The sequence below is a fragment of the Rhinolophus ferrumequinum genome (genome assembly GCF_004115265.2).
Source record: "Rhinolophus ferrumequinum isolate MPI-CBG mRhiFer1 chromosome 15 unlocalized genomic scaffold, mRhiFer1_v1.p scaffold_54_arrow_ctg1_1, whole genome shotgun sequence".
NCBI lineage: Eukaryota > Metazoa > Chordata > Mammalia > Chiroptera > Rhinolophidae > Rhinolophus > Rhinolophus ferrumequinum.
The window spans coordinates 5,731,685-5,753,211 of NW_022680357.1; the positions used below are offsets into that span (position 1 = coordinate 5,731,685).

Sequence of the window (21,527 nt, forward strand, 5' to 3'; positions counted from 1 at the left end):
TGTGGAAGACTTCAAAACAAAGTGCTTTGAGAGCTGGAGGATGTAGTACCCAGAGGAGGGGAGCTTCAGAGAGAAGAGGGACATTCAGGTTGGGACTTGAAGGACGTGTAAGAGTCTGTGGGCAAGGGCACTCTGGCCGTGAGAACTGCTAATGCAAAGTCCCAGAGGAATGACAGAGTGTCTCTGCGAAACTGCAAGCGGTTCTTTATGGCTGGATTATAGGGTATTGTGGGGACAGAGCCCCAGAGAGCAGTTTCCAGGCTCTTGGCCTCCCGTGGAAAGGTGCTGGCTTGGGTGGTAGATGGCCATCAGCTGTGACTAGTTGGCCAGCCATCAGCTGTTACGGGTTAGCCATTGGCCACTGATATAACTGCCGTGGCTAAGCTAACAAGCGTGGACTGTGGATTGTGCATTGCAGAGAGGCGGATTGCAGTTAGCAAGTGAGGTTGGTTGGCAGAGAGAAGTGGATGGCAGGCTACGGATCGTGTGGCTCTTACTTCATGTGTCTCCAACCCAGCCGCCAGCTAGACTATAGTGGTATGACTCCCCTATCTATGGCTCCATGGGTGTTCCTTTTTGGCCTCACCATGTCCTGCATTCTTATGTGGGGAGCGGGACAGGAGACCGCATGACACCCCACATGACAGTATGAAATGGGAGGGTGTAGGGTGGGGAAAGATGAGGGTCTTACAGACCAGTGTATGGAGTGTAGTACTTACCTGTTCAGTAGTGATGGGGAATGTTGCAAATTTGAAGCTGAGTGATATGACTAGATCTGTGTTTTAGGCAAGTCATTCTGGCAGTGTGGAAATGGTGGAAATAGGAGGCAAGGAGACCCGTTATGGAAGGAAAGGGACTCTAGGATGTATCCAAGAAAGATTCATGGAGACTAAGAAGAGAGTCAGAGAGGAAGGAGGGCTTTGGTGGTCCAGTGTCCCATGCAGTAGAGATGAAGTAGAACGGACATGCAAACCTTACCATTCCAGAGGCTGGGTGAAAATTTGCTGACCCTCCAGAGTCCACTGAATAGCAGAGGATTTGCGAGCCAGTGAGAACCTAAAACTTACTGAGCTGGAACTGGGTTCAAGTTTTGGGCCACATCACTTGTTCAAAATACAAATTTTCTAACCATAAAGTGGGAGTAAATATAATGCCAGCTTCATAGGCTGTTGTGAGGATGGAACGGCTCATTGCAGTTAGGTCACTTGGCCTGGTGTTTGGCATGTGCTGGCACTCAGTACACGCGGTAGCTTTCTTATTGTTGGCTGTCCTTTGAGTGCTCTGGGCTTTACTTCCCTCACTTACAAAAATGGAACTGCCAGCTCCCTCTTGCTGTTAACAGGAATCAAGGAATAAATGAGATGATTAGATTGTATTTGCACATAAAGCCAAAGACACATGTCCCTGAACACATCAAACATGACTCACCGGGTATTCTACTCTTAGGAATATTCCCAAGAGAATGGAAACATGTCCACACGAAAATCTGTTCACAAATGTCCACAGCATTTGTTCATATTCACAGAGCGAATGTCCGCATTCACTAATGCCAAGAAAGTGGAAACAACTCGCCAACAGATCAACAAGGTGTGGTCCATCCATACAGTGGACTATTATTCAGCCATAAAAAGGAATAAAGTTCTGATTTCACGCCACGACATGGATCAGCCCAGGAAACAGGATACCCAGCGAAAGAAGCCAGTCACGTAAGACCACGTGTTGTGTGATCCCATCTATATGAAATGTTCAGAATAGGCAGATCCATAGAGACAGAAAGACGAGCTGTTGCCTAGGACTGGGGGAAATCGGGGGGCGGGGGCAACTGCTAATGGGCACAGGGTTTTTCTTTTTGGGTGATGAAAATGTTCTGAAATTGATTCTCACGGTGGTTGCACAACTCTGCGAATTGGCTAAAAGCCTTGAATTGTACGCTTAAATGGGTGAATGTGAATTATATCTTAATAAAGCAGTTACCAAAAAAAAAAAAAAAGTAGGTAGCAACGCGGAAGAATTCAGGCGCATGATGAAACAACAGAGTAAAGGCAGGCACCTCTGTGCCGAGATGGCGTGATCTTACCGTGTTATCTAGTTTGCTCTGGGAGCCTCCTGGGCGTATCTGAGACCAGGAGCCCACAACTGTCCCAGGGGGTGTTAGGAGGTGTCCTTGGCAGTCTTGCAGTACAGGTGCTTGTCTCATCTTTTCCTGGCGAATGCTTTCTGCAGACACCTGCCCTCCATACCAACACACACCCTTGGCCCCCTCTATGTCACCTTCCTCCCTTCTGGTCTCCAAGACTCACACCTGTACTGCAAAGCCAGCTACCCTTTATTTTCAGTCCAGATTTTATCCTAAGTGGGGCTGCGAGCGCCTTAGGCCCAGCACACCTTCAGTGACAGGTTCTTTTGCACCTGGTGGCCCCTGCCACTGTTGGCCTTCAGTGGGTCCAGCGCACTGTGTTCCTGAGAGCTGTTTGTCTCCCAGGTTGTGCAGGAAACAGCCCAAAGGCGCAGAAAGAGTGTGTTCCTCCGTCCTCTCTACAACCAGTGCCATCTGCTGGCAAAACAGTGGCGCAGGGGACGTGGCGAAGTCTTCTGTTTACCTTCCTGACTTGACAGGGCCTGGGGCAGGTAGCCTGCTTGACAGGGCTGGGGCAGGTAGGGAGGATGGGGGTGGGGGGTGGGGGGAGATGTTCATCCCTCTAGTTTAGTTCTCTTGGGCCAGAGTTAAAATCAGGCCTATTCGTACATTGAGATCCATAAGGAAAGGGCACATAATCTTAAGTATTGAGCTTAATGCATTTTCACGAACCTCAACTTGTTAGTGCAACCAGCACCAGGTGAAGACACAGAACAATGAGCAGCCCCCCAGCAACCTCCTCTCTGCCCCCTTCCCACTCACTGTCACCCCCCCAGAAGGACTCACTAGGCCAGCTCCTAAGAACAGATTTGTTTCACATGTTTTTCTGTCTTCTCTTAACCAGTTGGAGCATTTGGTATACAGTTTTTGTCATGCAGCTTTCCACGTGACTGAAGGGGTTCTGTCCATTGCAGCACAGCTGGAGCCCCACGAGGGGTACTGCTCTCCTCCCACAATTCTCTGCCTCCTCCTTAGCCCTTCCTTCCATCAAGCTCATTCATCATTGGCTTGAAAACCTCAAACACAATAATGTGATCGTTTTGGGAGCTGCAGTGAACATCTCTGAGCATTTCCTTTGTGCCCCCAGATGAGCACTTTACACACACACCTCTCTTCATTCCCACTAGGAGCCTGTGCACATTTACCTAAGAGTAACACGCTCAGAGTTGCAAAGCCAGTGGATCTAGCTCTTGTGATCCTAGACGGATGGTCTCCTCACCCCGCGAGCTGCTCTGCAGAGCCCGTGTGAGCCAGCCCACACGGGTGAGAGAGGAAGCTGTCATACTCGGACCCATCTTTGCAAAACTCTGTCTTTACAGCCAGCACAGGACAGGAAGGGAGCCCGCCACCCTTGTGGAATCCACACTGTTGGGTCATTGATTGGTTTGAATTGTTGCAGATTTCCAAACCTTTGATACAGAAAAGCACTCTGATCAGAAGCATACAGTGTGGTGTATTTTCACAAAAGGGGCACACTGCTGTGCCCACTCCCAGCAACTCTGCGTCATGCTCCCTTCCAAGTATGGATGAGGTCACTCCAGGGTCGCCACGCTTTTGACTTCTAACGGCAAAGATTAATTTTCTCCATTTTTGCACTTTTTATGGAAATGGGTTCATACAGGATAGCTCTTGTATACAGTTTCTTTTGCTCAGTTGTATATCTAGGAAAGTCATCCATATTGTTACACATAGTTGTCAATATTCGTTCCCATCGCAATATGATAGCCCATTATGTGAATATATGACCAGTTTGTCTATTTTGCCGTTTATAGACTTCTGGTAATTCCCAGATGGGAATTTCTGTCTATTATGATGTTGCTTTTACAGACATGCTAGTGCATCATATGAGTATATTTCTGTCAGGTGCCCCTTCAGGGGTGGCATGGCTGGGTCATGGCCTGTGCATATATTCAGCTGCCACATTGTTTCTCCAAAGTGCTTCTACCAATTTACACTCCATCAGAGCATCTGAGTATTCTGCTGGTCATATCCTCGCCAACCCTTGGTATTGCCAGACTTTCAAATTTTAATGTTAAATGATTCTAAGCAGAAGCATGAATGATTTCAATGTTAACGTCCATTTTGTAATATTTCTGTCATTAATATGGCTCATAAGCATTTGTACCTGTCATCCATGGAGCAGATGTTTACTGAGCACCTGCTATGTGCCAGTCTCTGTGTTCTGGTGCTAGAGAGACAGAGAAGAAGGTAAAAGATCTGAGTCCTGAAGGAGCTCCAGGAACGCCTTCTCTTCAGGTCTCAACTCAGATGTCACCTCCACAGACACCCGAGCACCTGGCCCCATTGTCTTATTGCCAGGTTCACTTCTTCATAGCATTTATCATCATTTGAGGTACATTATTTATGTTTGTTTAATTGTTTGATGTCTTCATGAGGGCAGGAATCTTATCTGTTTGATGTTCTCTAGCCCCTAGAATAGTTGCTGGCAGATAGTCAACAGTCAGTAAATATTTGTTGAGAGAGCAAATGAACGAATAAGTGATTGGCAGGATGAGAGCTGAGATCTTAGATTCAAGTCCTGGCCCTGGCACTTAGTAAGTTACTAGGTGACCTTCAGTAAATGACTTAAGTTTTCTGATCTTTATTTCCTCATCTACAAAACAATAGTGCTTGAACTGGCAGAAGAAAGAACTAGCGAGTTTGAAGCTAGGTTGATAGAGATTATGCAATCTGAAAAACAGAGCAAATAGAATGAAGGAAAATAAACAGAGCTCCAGAGAAATGGGGGACACCTTTAAGTGCACCAACATATGTGTCATAGGGGTATCGGAGGAAAGGAGAGAGAGAAAGGAGCAGAAAAAATATTCAAAGAAATAAGGACTGAAAACTTCCCAAATGTACTTTCAAAAAACCATTAACCTATACATTTAAGAATCTCAACCGATTCCAAGTAGGAAAAATGCAGAGATCCACACCAAGACACATCAGAGTTAAAAGACAAGAAAATAAAAAAGTCTTAAAAAGAGCAAGAGAAAAATGACTCATCACCTACAAAGGAACCTAAGTAAGATGAATAGCTAATTATCAACAGAGACAATGGAGGCTAGAAGGCAGTGGGATAATATATCAAAGAGCTGGAAGAAAAATAAGAGTAATCCCTGCCTTGTCGTATTATTGTTTGCATTAAAGCAACTGTAAATTCAGTCTCACCACAGTGGGTCCCTGAACACGTTATTAAGGATCGTTCAGTGTAGCTTCAGATTATCTTCAACTTTTTTTGTGTCATTTAATCCACCTTATGTGAGTCGAACTGGGGCAGCTCAATATTGTTAGGGCAGAAGGTTAAAATCAGCCTTCCTGTACTCATCTAGAGGTTTAACCTAAAGAAGCAAATATCTCCATTTATGGTTCTTCCTAGAGAAAAGGCTCTCTACAAATTACTCTGTTTTATTCATTCAGTCATTTAGTATTTATTGAGCACCTACTATGGAGCCATTACCTATTGGAGGGAAGATATAATCTACCACTAGGAACTCCCAGAGTATTTGGAGTGAATGGCACTAATCGAAGAGCTCCACAAACAACCGTAAGAAGCATGTAAAGGAAAGACATGAGAAATATTAAGATCCCAGAGTAGGGGGCATTTAACCTAATCAAGAATGTGGGGATGGCTTCCCTTGGAAAGTGATGGCTGAGCTGAATGATGAGTAGGAGTTTCCTTTCCCAAATAAAGATGAGAAGGAAAAATGTATCTGCCAGAGAGACTACATGTGCCAAGGGCCTGTGGCAGGAGGGACTATAACAACGACAAAAGGACTAAAAGAGTTCATTTGAAAATCATATGTCTGATTAGTGGTTAATTTCCAAAACATATAAAGAATTCCTACAACTCAGCAACAAAAAACAATGTGATTTAAAAATGGACAAAAGACTTAACCATTTCTTAAAAGAAGATGTATTTATATGGCCAATAAGCACTTGAAAAGGTGGTCAACATCACTAATCATTAGGGAAATGCAAGCCAGAACCACCATGATATCACCTGACACCCATTAGGGTGGCTATTATCAGAAAAACAGAAAATAGGAAGTTCTGGTAAGGTTGCGGAGAAATTGGAACTTTCATGCATTGCTGGTGAGAATGTAAAATGATGCAGCCACCATGGAAACAGTATGGCAGTTCCTCAAAAAAGTAACCATAGAATTACCATATGATTCAGCAACTCCACTACTGGGTTAGAGAATTGAAAGCAGGTTCTTGAGCAGGTATTTGCGCTTCCATGTTTGGAGCAGCGTTATTCACAAAAGCCAAAATATGGACGCAACCCAAGTGTCCATCATCCATCGACGGATGAGTGAGTAAGCAAAATGTGTACGTACAATGGAATGTTATTCAGCCTTAAGAAAGGATGTTACAGCCTGGGTGAACTTGGAGGACATTATGCTAAGTGAAAGCATGTCAAATAAAAAGACAAATACTGTATGATTCCACTTATATGAGGTGCCTAGTGTAGTTCAAGTCATAGAGACAGAAAGAAGGAAGGTAGTTGCCGGAGGCTGGAGGAGGGGGTGGAGTTAGTCAGAAAGAAAGAACAGCTACAAGTTGAGGCCAAACCATGAGAGACGGACCCAGTTATGTGGTCTACAGATGTCAAGTGGTTTGGTCTTTATCCCACGCGAAGGACGTCAGGGCGGAAAGTGGACAAGGATGGGACTTGAGGGAATTGGGGGGCTATCTAGGAAAAGTCAGTAGGGCCTATGGAAGATGTGATGTGAGTGATTGGGGGGAGGTAAATCCCCCCAGATCCCTGGGCATCTCCAAGAGGTCCAGGGAGGCTCCGGTCTGAGGTCTCATTAATGGTGCTGGGCAGTGCCCTATCCAAGTCTCAGTGCAAATGTAAACATTTTATGCCCTCCGAGGAGAAATTTGGGCACTTGAAACCCTTGCTCCCACCTGGACATCTCCTCCTGGGTGGGTGGAGGTCAGGGGGCCCAGCGAGTGCAGGTTCTCATTGGCTGTAACCAAGACAATGCTGACCTTCACCCCTGAGTTCCATTTGTTTTTTTCTGACTGTGACGTTTAGCCAGACTTACAAATGGGCACTTTGGACCAGTCGGGGATGCTTGGTTGCAAGCAACAGTTACCTGAGCAGAAAAGGACTTGATTAGAAGGTCATGGTTGCTCACAGAATTATGTTCCCTGGTTGAGGAACCCAGCTCAGATGGGAACCAGGAAGCTGGGCCTGAGCCTGGGGTGCCTGCTTGGAAAGCTTAGTGTGCCACTGCCCAGCGACCCTGCCACTGGGCCCTCGGCTCCACTGAGGGTGCTGAAAACTCCCTTCCCTTTCCATGTGCCTTCCATCCTAGTGGGACTAAAGGCCACTAACCCCGTTTTAGAGACGAGAAACCTGAGGCTCAGGGAGATAGCGGCTTGCCTAAGATCAGACATCTCGCCTAACATGGTAAGTAGCTGAGTCAATAGTTCCACCCACTACCCCAGACATGCTTACCCCACAGCCTCACAGCCCCAGCAGATTAGTCCAGAGCTGATTTGCATTTCAAGAGATTTTTTTAAAAGTATTGGTCCTGAAATTCAGAACCAAGGACAGCAGTTGCCTTGTTGATTTTTCACACCTAACCACAAATGGGGCAGTCTGATTGGACTGTGGTCACCTGCACCTGTCATGAGAGTCCCTGCCTCCACCTTCACCCCTATTCCAAACACGCAGACTGACCAGATACTAGGCAGCCAGAAATGACAGACATTCACCATAACCTCTAATCCTTCCCTAGCAATCCTTCCCTCTCTCAGTTCTTCCTGGAGTGAGGTAAGAAAGGTCACCTGGTTATCATTCTCAGCTATTTCTCCAGCATGAACAATGGCTTGTCTGGGCAAAGCAGATTGATAGCACTTTACAGAACTGATTTAATCCTTGACCTCTGTTTATTAGGGAGGGGAAAAAAATGCTACTTCTTGTTTCCAGTCATGCTAATTGGCTTCTGGCTCCAACCAGCAATTCAAAGCATGTCCCAGTGACAAGTTCATCCCAAAATTGTCTGAATTAGGGTTCCGCCATCAGAACTGAGCGGTGCGAGATCACAGCTGCTGTCTGTTGACCTAAGAGCAGCGTCCCTCCTGAGGGCCAGCAAATTCTTCAGGAAGCTGGGAACACACAAGCAGCCAGCATTTTAGGTCTTTCATTTTTGTAAGTCTTTTATTTCCAGACCTAAAATGACATGATTTTTGGATCCTTTCAAGTCAAACACATTGGCTTTTTTTTTTTTTTTTTTTTTTTTTGCATTTTTATCATACATGTTCTGGTTTAGGAGCATCACATCACCTGCAACATACACAGCTTCCCCAAATCTTGCCATTCTGTTTGTGAAACGAATGAGTGCATGCGTGTGCATAGGTGCACATTGGTGGTATAAGGTACACCAGCAGCTTTGCTGGGACAGAGTGGAAGGAGACCACACGAGGGTATGAGTCCCAGGGGTATCTTTGGGGGCGGCCTTGGAAGCTGGCTACCCCAACAGCCCTACCCAGTTAGCGCCCATCCCCCATTCTCATTTGGTCCTGGTTCATATATTCCTAACTCCTATCACTGTCTGCAGGGATTTTATTTCTTTGTTGTAAAATAAGTGTCCATCGTCCCCACTAGCCTACACGCTCTGCGAGAGCAGAGGTCCCCTCCGACCTGCTCACTGTGGTCTCCTCGGTACTTAAAAGCAGCACCTGGTACCTAGTAAGTGCGCAGTAAACATTGGGTGAAGGAAAGAATGAAGAGTCAGTCACACAGGCCCAATGCCAGGTGCCAGGAAACATCTCAGGATCTCTGTTTTTCGTTTGCAGCCCTTACCTGGAAGGCCTGAGACCAGATTGGGCTCTGAGCTGAGTTTCCACCTCTCTGAACTGTTGAAATCTGGGCTGATTTAGTAGCTTCACTTTCTTCGATCCCGGAGGAACACACCCCGTGGGCCCCGGGAGTTGCCAGCACCGACTGGCTTTTCCCTACATGCCATGCCTTAGCTTCAGAGCAAGCTGGGGGAAGAGGTAGTGGACGCTCCACCTCCCACACAACTCCTGAAGTGGACACCTCCCCAGACACAGGAATGGTTTGAGGTGCTGGGCACCCCTCCAGAATGACAAGGAGCCATTCATGGTCCCAGCCGGGCCCCCAGTGATCAAGAATTGCTTCACATCCCATTGCTCACGTTTCTTTGGAAAGGCCCCGCGCCTTTCCAGCAGTGTGATTCTACTAAAAAGTACCCATTTCCCTTGATCTTCCCTTGCCCACCTAGGTAAGTCTTGCTTATGGTTCCTTAATAATACAGCTCCACATCCCTTTGACTACAGTTCCAAAATCCAAAAGCTCTGACCCCTGCAATTTTCCTAAGTTTGCAAGGTCGGTCCCTCCAGCCAAGACCAGCAGGAATCCACTGCAGTTGAGCAAAGCTGGGCTTGCTGACTTGTCTCCATGAGCAAGAACACATACCATGCATGTTCTTTTTTTGCTTTTTGGTTTTTTTAAAGATTTTATTGGGGAAGGGAAACAGGACTTTATTGAGGGAACAGTGTGTACTTCCAGGCCTTTTTCCAAGTCAAGTTGTTGTCCTTTCAATCTTAGTCGTGGCGCAGCTCAGCTCCAGGTCCAGATGCTGTTGTTAGTGGCAGAGGGCACAGCCCACCCTCCATTGCGAGAATCGAACCGGCAACCTTGTGGTTGAGAGCCCGCGCTCCAACCAACTGAGCCATCCGGGAGCTCAGCTCAAGGTGCCGTGTTCAATCTTAGTTGCAGGGGGCGCAGCCCACCATCTCCTATGGGAGTCGAACTGGCAGCCTTGTGGTTAAGAGCCCACTGGCCCATGTGGGAATCGAACAAGCAGCCTTCAGAGTTAGGAGCATGGAGCTCCAACCTCCTGAGCCACCGGGCCAGCCCCACCATGCGTGTTCTGATTGATACTTCCCCTTCAGCCTGCTGACCCCTGCCCTCAATAGTACTACCTCGGCATTGAACAGATGAGACTGACAGCAGTTGTCAGACACATCCAGTCACTGTCAGGGGGAGAGGACGCCGCACAGCAGGCAGGGCCACTCAGGTTGCCCTTGGGAACAGAGTGAACCAGAGCAGGGGCGGTGGGCTGCAGGCTTTGTAGTAACAGAGTGGGGTGTACCCCCTGGTTCCTATAGGAGGTAACTGGCTTGTTTGAATAGTTTCCCAGGCTGGCAGGGAAATGAAGCCCCTCGGATTGAGGACAGGGTGGAGTGCAGCTGGTCTGGCTGGTGGGAGAACTAGCCAGGTGGGCACTTTCCTGCTGGGTGTGGGGCATATCTGACAAAAGCAGAGGGACTCATGGTTAGTCCTTTGAAGCCCTGTGAGGACCAAAGATATCAAGGCAGCACTTGAAATTTTAGGCCTTACAACACAGTGGGGAGCCCAGGGGCATCTGATAAGAGGGTTAAGTTAGAAGGATTTGTTACAGGATTTGGGCCTGTGTTAGGTGACTGGGGGGAGTGTTCTGGATTGGGTCTATCAGGAAGTGAGGCTAATTCTATGATTGGGCACTTTGATCAACCTGATCTAGAAGGCAGGAGGAGTGAAGCAGATAAAGCTCTAGTTCAGGGGTGTCAAAACTTTTTTCAACATTTTTTACCAAGGGCCGTATGCGGTAAAATACACAAATATCCGGGCCACTCACTCGAGGTGAAGTACGTATTGTCTCACCTGGTTTATTTAAGTAAACTAAATATATTTTTGGAATTTGCTGCGGGCCAATTAACAATGGATTGCGGGCCAATTAACTGCAGTTGGCCCGCGGGCCGCAGCTTTGACACCCCTGCTCTAGTTGGTCAAGAAGCAGAAGTCACTGCTATGAGCTGTGGTAGGGGCCTCTCTGGTCATGTTTGTGGTTTGGCCAACGGTCTTGGTTTCGTCTGAGTTCAGACCTGATTATGACTGGTCTGGTTTGTCTTGGCCCATCCATCACCGGGCCAGAGCGGCCCTGTTGGGTCTGGTGTTCCATGGAGTTGTTTGTGTTCACAGGAGAGTACCAAGGCCCTCCCAGGAACTCCAGGGCCAGTGGTGCCAGGCCAGTTCCCACTGCTAGGAGCTGCTTTTCTCTTCTTCCCACCCCATAGCCAAGAGCAGACACTCAGAGCTTCGCTGGTGCCAAGTGCCGGTCAGGAGGATATTGTTCAGAGAACCTTGTCGTAGCTGGGCTGTGGTTAGAGCCTCCTGCTGTCTTACAGGGTAGGTTGTCCAGGTGTCTCCCAGGACAGCCCACCTCGGCCACCCGCACACAGGCCATTATCAGAAACAACTGGCTATTGTGTCCGGCACGAGATCCTGAAGACAGGCCTCTGTGCCGAACCCAGCCATGAAAACACCCCCCAAAGTCCAGCTGGTCTTCCTTTAGAGAGCCAGGTGGCATTTGTTTTTTTTTAAAGCCTAGTCACACACTGTTCTACCTGACCTTGGTATTTATGAAGTATTTACATAGATGCCCCAAGAAGTGTTTGCATGAGCATAAATTCCCCCACGGTTAGCCAAGAAGAAATTCCAGGTTTCACGAATGAATTTGCTAATGAATTTACATTTCACTTGGTTTGCCGGAGCACAAATTGTGTGGCTGATGACATCTGCGAGGGTAAGAGACAAGTTGTGGAGGACCTTGCCCAATTGCATTACCCCTGCCGTGGAACTGTGGCTCGCGTTCGTGTGCATGAAGGGAGCCTCACTCATCCCTTTGGGAGCTCTCCCAGGTAGCCTGTGTTGACGTCTTTTTGGAGGTGTCTGGGTGTTCTTTTCAGGGGAACACAATCCACTTTTCAGGGTAATTTTCAACATCTGGAAGGCTCTAACGATCCTCCAGAATGCCCAGGACAAGTGAGTGTGTGGCAGGTGGCTAGAAGCCTGGTGGCCACATAACAAAGAGTATCCAACACCTACCAGGATGACTGTAATGAAAAAAGACGGGCAACGACAAGTGCTGGTGATGACGGCGAGAAATTGGAACCCTCAGACATCGCGCGTGGGGGAGTGTCAAATAGTGCATTGCTGTGGAAAACAGTCTGGCAGTTCCTCGGTGTTCACGTAGTTACCTTGTGACCCAGTAATTCCACTCCTAGGTAACTGAGTAACTGAAAACGTGTACTCAAGCAAAAATTTATACACAACTGTTCGTAGCAGCATCTCTCACAATAGTGCAACGGTGGAAACAGTCCAAATATCCATCAGTGGATGAGCTGGTAAACACACTGGTCTGGCCATGCAATGGAATATTATTCAGCCACAAAAAGGAGTGAAGTGCTGGCACATGCTCCAACCTGGATGAACCTTGAAAACATGATGCTAAATAAAAGAAATCAGTTACAAAAGGCCACATACTGAGTTACGTGAAATGTCCAGAAGAGGCAAATCCATAGTGACAGAAAGTAGATCAATGGTTTCCAGGGCTGGGGCTTTCAGAAATGGAGAGTGACGCCAGTGGATACAGCTTTTCTTTGTAGGATGATGGAAATGTTTGTAGGTTGATTACAGTGATGCTTGCACAGCTCTGTGAATAATCTAAAAGTTATTGAACTATATACTTTAAATGGGTGAATGGTATAGTATCAGAATTATATCTCGATAGAGCTGTTACAAAAAAACCCCAAACCAGTGGTATCTGAATGGGGCCCCGGCAGAACTGGGGGTGTATACATTTACCACAGTAAGAGTGAGCCGGTTTTCTTTTTCCTTTCAAGGTGGGCAGATTCCTGTAGTGGAACTAAGCAGTCCCTTCCAAGCAAGCTGGTGTGTCTAAAGAGAACAAACGGAGTGTTGTAGCACTGAGCGTCCCAACGTCAGTTCCCATGATTCCTGAAGTAACTAGGTTTTGTGGATAGAGTAGTACTGGCCTCAGCAGAAGCATTCATTGACATGAGGTCAAGAACATGTGCTTAAACAACAACATCTCTGCCAAGGTCTTTACCTTAAATTCAGACGAGTCTCTTGGGCCCTTTCTTCCATGGCGTCATCACAGGCAAGAGTGGGATACCAGGTCGTCTGTGCAAGGAACTCTTTAGGTCCTCACTGGCCTGGCACTTTACAAATCTTATTTCTACACACCCCCCCCACCCCCTGCCATGGCAACCCCACATGGAAGGTTTTATTTCCCATTTAGCAGGCAGGGAGGCTGTGACAGAGAGGTTAAGGCATTTGTACCATGTCACACCTCTGTTGAGAAAGAGTCACACCCATCTGCACAAACCCGAAGTGGACAGGAAGCTGGGGAGATTGGTCCTGAGTCCACTCAAACCCCAGGCGGGGCTCATGCCATGTGCTGTATATAAGCAGTGTGTACTGTATGCCAGGAACACGGGTGGGCCAGGGCAGGGGGCTCTCATGGACTGGGTTGGGGGCCTTCCCTGCAAACTTCCCTAGGAAGCCAGGACCAGCAGGCTGGCATCGTCATGCCTGAGAATTGATAGAAGCAGGGCCTGACCGTGACTGTGGCAGCTGGCTTACGGCCATGTCCTTAAGCTTTCTGAGCACTGGGGTCTTGGTGAGCCCCAGTACAAAGCAGGAACACAGCAAGGTTCAGGAAGGTCACTCGTGCCCTCGGGAGGACAGGAACACGCAGGATTCAGACCTGGTGAAAGCCAGTGTCTCATGCCCTTTTCGCCTCCATCCTCCAGAAGCACTTGTGCAGCATTTGGCCACTGTCCAGAAACCAGCTTAGCTCTTCAGACTCTGTTCCCAACACCTGGGCTTTCCTAACTCTCAAGAACTCTGTCTCCTGTCCTCATTCTAGAGATTTCTGAAGAGCAACCTGCCTCTCCGTCACCGTCCCTACATGCTTCTTGGAAAGGGTCATGGGTGCTATGTAACTGAAGGGCTTGAATTAAAAGGCCAGCTCTTTGTTCAAATGTTCATCAACTATTAACTGAGCACCTACTCTGCCCCACTCCAGGCCCTTGGAAGCACGCCCACTGCCATGTTCTTTGGTGTCCTAGCAACCAGAAACTCTCATCTGAGCTCTGTGACCAGCACAGAGGCCATATTCTCCCGACTGCTGTGCCTTGCAGCCTCTCTGGGTCTCTGAGCACCTGTTCATGCAGCTTGTGGGTGCACTGAAAGCCACCACTTGAGCCCAGGGACACCCAGAACCCCAGCCCAGCCGATGCCCTGGCAAAATGAGCTTCTCGCTCACCTTCTCCGAGCTGGTCAGCGTCGCCATCCCGCAGTGTGGCGTGTTAAACTTCAAGGCCTTGCATCTCCTGTTGCATGGCATCCTGGAGCACATCCACATGGCGGAGCTCAAGAAGGTCCTCTCGGGGGACGAGGACTTCCTCCAGTCCTCGCAGACCATGTTCATGCCGCGGGAGGGAGATGCCCAACCCATCCCCAACCCCATGAAGAGGCTGAACAACGTCTTTGACCACGTGGTGAGCCGCATCGACAAGATGGAGAGCCAGCTGGCTGCGCTGCAGGAACTGCCCTCCACCTCCGAGCTGCTGCAGGGTAGCCAGGGGACCAGCCGGCCCGCCCAGGAACTGTGGCAGCTGATAAAGCTCCGGAAGGTGGTGGAGGGCAACGAAGAAGCCATGGAAAAGGTAACCCGTCCTGCCTCCAGAAGCTTCCTGCCGCCTTTGCTCTTCTCCCAGCTATCTCACCTCCTATTTCCTTGTGTCCCCTTGTGATAGGCCCTCCTCATTTGGGCAGAACCAAAGCTCCAGGCTTGTACCCATCATCAAGTGTTGAGGAAAGCAGCCAAGCAGACACAAAAGGTCACATATTGTGTGATTCCATTGATGTGAAATGTCTAGAATGGGCACATCCATAGAGACAGAAAGCAGACTGGTGGTTGCCAGGGGCTGGACGGAGGGGGGAAAGGAAAGCAGCTGCGAAGTGGTTGCAGGGTCTCCTTTTGGGGTGATGGAAATGTTCTGGCACTAGATGGAGACTGGTTGCACTACACTGTGAATGCACTAAATGTCATTGAATTGTTCACTTTGAAATAGTTCATTGTATGTTATAGGACTCTCACCTCAATAAAAAATGATAACTGTGGACCTCTCTTGGGGGAGGCATCATGCTAGTTAAGGCGAATAATAGTTCATTTTCTAGCGAGGGGGACAGAAAGCAAGTGAATAAAAACCTACGTGAAGTAGCCATGGGAAGAGTGGGAGAGAGCATTATCCCAACTTTTTTTTTTTTTTTTTGGAATCATTTTTTTTTTTAAGATTTTTTTTTTGTGGGGGGGAAGGGGAACAGGAGTTTATTGGGGAACAGTGTGTACTTCCAGGACTTTTTTCCAAGTCAAGTTGTTGTCCTTTCAATCAGTTGTGGAGGGTGCCGTTCAGCTTCAAGTTGTTGTCCTTTCAATCTTAGTTGTGGAGGGCGCAGCTCAGCTCCAGGTCCAGTTGCCTTTGCTGGTTGCAGGGGGCACAGCCCACCCTCCCTTGCGGGACTGGAGGAGTTGAACCGGCAACCTTGTGGTTGAGAGCCCACTGGCCCATGTGGGAATCGAACCGGCAGCCTTCGGAGTTAGGAGCACGGAGCTCCAACCGCCTGAGCCACCAGGCCGGCCCCCCCAACTTTATAAGTGAGAAATGTTCATTAGTGTGGGAGCAGGAAGGGAACCAAGGCCTCAGACGCAGGGCCTGCCTTGGACCACAGACTCTCCTGTCTCCCCACCCAGCAGCTGGTGATGCATTAGGGCCGTGGGAAGACTTTGGATCTTGGGGAATAAATACCCTCCCTCCTCTCACCTCCCATTCTCCTATTGGCTAAATTGGCGGGCCGGTGGTTATGGTGAATGCAGTGCCTGTGGGTCAACCTTCAGGGCACTGAGCGCTGGCTGGGATAGAGGATGGATGTGCAGGGGCGACGGCAGGCCATCCATCGCACGAGGGAACACTGAGGCACGTGCCGTAAAGAGCACTGGGAACAGAGCTTCGCAGACTGACTTTGGAATTCTCTATTTGTTGGAAAAATTTGTGAAGAATTGGTATTCTCCTTTAAATATTTGATAGAAGTCAGTGGTATTGTTATTATTACTACTATTGCAATCTCTTAACTTGTTTTAGGTCTTTCAGATTATCTATTTCTCCTTGAGTCAATTTTGGTAGTTTATGTCTTTCTAGGAATTTGTCCGTTTCATCCAACTTAGATCTAAGTTGTCGGCGTACAATTGTTCATGGTATCCCTTTATAATTGTTTTTATTTCTCCAGGTTCAATAGTTCCCTCTTTCATTTCTAATTCTAGTAATTTGAGGCATCTTTTTTATTCTTGGTCAATCTAGCTAAAGGTTTGCTACCAGCTTTTAGTTTCATTGATTTCCTCTATTATTTTTCTATTCTCTATTTTATTAATTTCCACTCTAATCTTCATTGTTTTATTTTTTTTTACTAGCTTTAGGTGTAGTTTACTCTTTTTTTCCCAGTGTCTTAAGGTGGAAGGTTAGGCTATTGATTTGAGATCTTTCTTCTTTGTTAATAGAGTCACATCCAGCTAAAATTTCTAAGTGCTGCTTCAGCTGCATCCCATAAATTTTGGTGTGTTTTGTGTTTTCATTCTAATTTATGTCAAACTGTTTTCAAATTCCCTTTGTGATTTATTCTTTGACCCATTGGTTATTTAAGAGAAAGTTGTTTAATTTCCACATATTTGAGAATTTCTAATAGTACCTACTGTTATTGATTTCAAATTTAATTTCATTGGAGTCAGAGTACACATTTTGTATTACTTCAGTCCTTTTTAAATTTATTGGGCCCGGCCAGTGGCTCAGGCAGTTGGAGCTCCATGCTCCTAACTCCAAAGGCTGCCGGTTCGATTCCACCATAGGCCAGTGGGCTCTCAACCACAACGTTGCTGGTTCAACAAATTGAGTCCCGTAAGAGATGGTGGGCTCTGCCCCCTGCAACTAAGATCGAACATGGCACCTTGAGCTGAGCTGCCGCTGAGCTCCCGGATGGCTCAGTTGGTTAGAGCACGTCCTCTCAACCACAAGGTTGCTAGTTCGACTCCCACAAGGGATGGTGAGCTGCGCCCCCTGCAACTAGCAACGGCAACTGGACCTGGAGCTGAGCTGAGCCCTCCACAACTAAGACTGAAAGGACAACAACTTGACTCGGAAAAAAGTCCTGGAAGTACACACTGTTCCCCAATAAAGTTCTGTTCCCCTTCCCCAATAAAATCTTCAACAAAAAAAAATTTATCGAGGGGCCGACCCGGTGGCTCAGGCGGTTAGAGCTCCATGCTCCTAACTCCGAAGGCTGCCGGTTCGATTCCCACATGGGCCAGTGGGCTCTCAAACACAAGGTTGCCAGTTTCAATTCCTCAAGTCCCGCAAGGGATGGTGGCTGTGCCCCCTACAACTAGCAACAGCAACTGAACCTGGAGCTGAGCTGCGCCCTCCGCAACTAAGACTGGAAGGACAACAACTTGAAGCTGAACGGCACCCTGCACAACTAAGACTGAAAGGACAACATCTTGACTTGGAAAAAAGTCCTGGAAGTACACACTGTTCTCCAATAAAGTCCTGTTCTCCTCCCCCGCCAAAAAAAAAATTATTGAGACTGGTTTTACAGCCTAGCATATGGTCTCTCTTATAGAATGTTCTATGTGTGCTTAAGAAGAATGTATTCTGCCATTGTTGAGTGGAGTGTTCTGTAAGTGTCTATTATGTCTAGCTGGTTTATAGCATTGTTCAGATCTTCTGTTTCCTTGCTGATCTGTGTAGTTGTTTTATCCATTATCAAAAATGGGGTATTGAAGTCGTCAGCTATTCTTGTTGAGTTATCTGTTTCTCCTTTCAGTTCTGTCAATTTTTGCTTCATGTATTTTGGGACTCCATTGTTAGGTGCCTATATGTTTATATTTATTATATCTTCCTGATGGATTGAACATTTTATTTTTATAAATGTCCCTCTGTGTTTCTAGTCACAGTTTTTTTCTTAAAGTCTATTTTATCTGATATTAGTATATCCACTCCAGTTCTCTTTCAGTTACTACTTGCATGAAAAATCTTTTTATATCTTTTTACTTTCAACTTACTTGGATCTTTGAACCTAAACTATGTCTCTTATAGACACCATGAGTTTGGATCATGTTTTCTTATCCATTCTATCGATCTCTGCTTCTTAATGGAAAGTTTAATCAGTTTAATATAATTACTGATAAGAAGGACTTCTGCCATTTTGCTATTTATTATTTTTGTTAGCTGAATGCCTAACTATGCACTAGGCCTTTTATATACATTATCATATTTTTTTATACCATTTACGATTGAGGAATTGAAAACTCAGAAAGATGCAGTAACAGCCCCAGTCAGTGGTGAAACTGAGCTATGAGCCCAGGATTGCATTCTTAGCTCTTGCCTGGAAGTTTCCTCACTGGTCCTCCGGCTTCCCCTGTTACCCTCCCAGGGCCAATCTATGCATGCACTCAGAAGGACACTTTAAAATGTAAATCCAATCGTAACTCCCTTAGCTATCCTCCAGTGACTCCCACCAAAGGGCATGAGATGCCTCATGATGAGTCACTCCTGGTTACTGAATACCCTCTGACAGAGGCCACCTGATAGCTCAGAGCACTGTTGACTTTAGTGTCATTTGCTGACCTCTGAATATGGTCCAGCCTAGGCCTGGGGGAGCCAAAAGGACTTTTTGGACCATAGCAGGCAGTCATCAGAGAACTTCCACACTTTACTTGCCTTCTCTCCCAGCCGCACTCAACTTCGTGTTTTCCCCTCTTCTCTTCCTCTTCAGTCTATGAAGACCCTGCAGGATTTGCTCACCGACGTTCATGCACTCAAAGTCAGCGTTGAAACCCTCAGGAAGGATGTGGACATTCTGAAGAAAATGTTTGAGAAGGTAGACCCTCCCCAGCATCCTCCAAGCTGGTCATGCTGCTCAGGCCTCTGGTGGTTGGGGTGACAGGGTAATCTGGGAAGCCCGTTCTTAGTCAAAGAACACAGCCATGGGGGCAGGAGATGGGGGCTGATGTGGCCCGGCCACTTGGCCCGTCCCACTGAACTCTCCACGGCTTCCACCATGCTGTGCTCCTCACCATCCTATGATAGGACACCTTTGTAAGTGACAGCCTACTTCATTCTGGTGTAGACAAAATAAAAGAATTTATTATCTCATTTACTCAAAGTGCAGGGCTGCCTTTAGGTACAGCTGGATCTAGGTGCTCTTACCACACCAGCTTCTCTCTCCCAGTGGTCATTTTCCTCGGGTTGGCTTCATATGCAGGCAGGTGCTCCCCAGGTCTTGGCAACTCCAGGCTTACATTTCCATCAACTTAGGAGAAAGAGAACACCTCTTCCTCTTCTATAAAGTTCTACCCAAACTGAGAAGTAGCGTAAACCCCACACAGTCCTACGTTCGAGCTCCCTTCATAGCCACAAGGACATGTTCTAAGTCGTTACCACGATGTGGAAAGACATGGACTCCCTGCAGTGTGAGGCCACAGCTGGGGAGTCAGAGCTGGGCTCAAAAGCCAGCTCTCCACACTCCCAGGCTGGTGTTGCGGCTGAGGTTTTTACAGCTTGGCTCCAAACAGCACAATTTAATGTGTTGTCCCCATTGCACAGGTCCGTGTATGCATTTGATTGTCATATGAGAACTTCAGTCTTGGGCTGGGTAGCTCTCATCTGAGCCAAAAGGATACTGTTAGGAAACTGTGTCATGAAACACTAAAAAGGACCGTCGGACAAATCTGTTTGAGAGACAATGCCTCCTCAGCCCACCTCTTGGAGATTCTTAATGTACTTTTGCCTATTAAAGGCTCTGAAAAGTCCTGCAGTACAAAAACCCATTGAGTGCTTTTTAAGCCCAACATTTCCCAAATGTGTTTGCCCAGGGAACCCTTTTCTACCCCTTTCTCCCTCTCTGGGAAGCACTTGCTTTGGGATCTGTTCTCCCTTCTCTAACCCTTAGTCACTTAGTACTAAGTCCTTGTATTTGAGCAGTGGGAGAAGCAGGGCTGGGACCAGAACTTGCACCTCTGACCATGCGTTTGCTTCACTTGACAGATACACCTGGAAAAAACAGGCACTTTCTTTGAAGATGTGAAAAGGCACAACCGGAAGCTGATGAGCTGCAACAGGAAGTGGTGAGGGCCTCGGCCCCATCCTCCATCCTGGTTCCCCGACCTCCAGTCCCAGGGATGGTGGGCATGGGGAGGGTAAGGAGGGCAACACAGTCTGGAAAGGCCCATTTATTGGCAAGTGTGGAGGGCAGTGGGGGCGAGGGAGCCACCCAAGGGCATCCATCACTCCCTCCAAATTCACGCCCCTCATTCCCAACCCCCTTCCTCATCCCCCAGCTTGTTCTCCAGAAAAAGATTCTCACCTTCCCCAGAGCTGAGGACCTGGAACTCTGGAGAAGCCTCCACAAGGCCACGTCCATCCCAGTAAGTGTAGGAGGATAGAGGCAGCGGGGGGTGAGGGATAGAGAGATATTAGGGGTGAGGGGTAGGGTGACCACTGAGATTGCCTGGAGCAGCCCTGGCCAGCCCAGCCCCCTTTTCTGCAGGGAACTTTTCCACGGGGAGCTTTTCACTACAGTTGAAGGAATCTGAGCACTTTGAAGAGCACCTCCCAGAGACTGACCTTCCCCAGACTACCAAGGACCTTGAAAGTGTTGGCCCGGTCTCAGACGCTGCCCAGTTCCTCAAGCCCTTGGATGTTGTCTGGCATTACCATGTTCCAGAGCAACTGCAGCAGGAGGAGTCTGCCCAGGCAGTTCCACTCACAGGGGCACAGGAGCTGGGCCAGCCTCAGGTGCTCAAGCCTGGGCCAGCACCCAAGGTGGAGCCTGAGCCTGGACCTCGACCTGGTTCCCTGCCACAGCCAAAGCCTAAGCCCATGCCTGCACTGGGGCCCAGGCTGGGACCCACTCTGACACCTGGGCTGACGCCAGCATCTGGGCCCATGTTCCAACCTGGGCCTGCCCCTATACCTGGGCCTGACCTTGGGCCTGCTTCCGGACCTGGACCTGACCTTGGGCCTGCCCCCGGACCTGGACCTGACCTTGGGCCTGCCCCCGGACCTGGGACTGACCTTGGGCCTGCCCCCGGACCTGGACCTGACCTTGGGCCTGCCCCCGGACCTGGGACTGACCTTAGGCCTGCCCCCGGACCTGGACCTGACCTTGGGCCTGCCCCCGGACCTGGACCTGACCTTGGGCCTGCCCCCGGACCTGGGACTGATCTTGGGCCTGCCCCCGGACCTGGGACTGACCTTGGGCCTGCCCCCAGACCTGGGACTGACCTTGGGCCTGCCCCTGGACCTGGACCTGTGTACGGAGCTGGGGCTGACCCAGGCCCTCTGCCCATACCACCAGGAGTCTGGCCTCTGCCACCAGGAGGCTGGCCTCCTCCCAGAGGCTGGCCCACACCTAGCACTAGGCCTTTCTTGGGCTTAGACTACTTCC

The 21,527-nt window shown here is 48.3% G+C and overlaps 1 protein-coding gene across 1 annotated transcript in view; it reads left to right on the forward strand.

Moving 5' to 3' along the window:
- C15H16orf96 (chromosome 15 C16orf96 homolog) overlaps nt 1-21,527 on the forward strand; it is a 43,685-nt gene that overhangs the window by 1,486 nt on the left and 20,672 nt on the right. The window contains 5 exon segments of the mRNA XM_033100985.1: nt 14,053-14,695; nt 18,855-18,959; nt 20,126-20,205; nt 20,419-20,505; nt 20,608-21,526. Of these exon segments, the coding sequence (XP_032956876.1) occupies nt 14,276-14,695; nt 18,855-18,959; nt 20,126-20,205; nt 20,419-20,505; nt 20,608-21,526 (1,611 nt within the window). The 5' untranslated portion in view covers nt 14,053-14,275.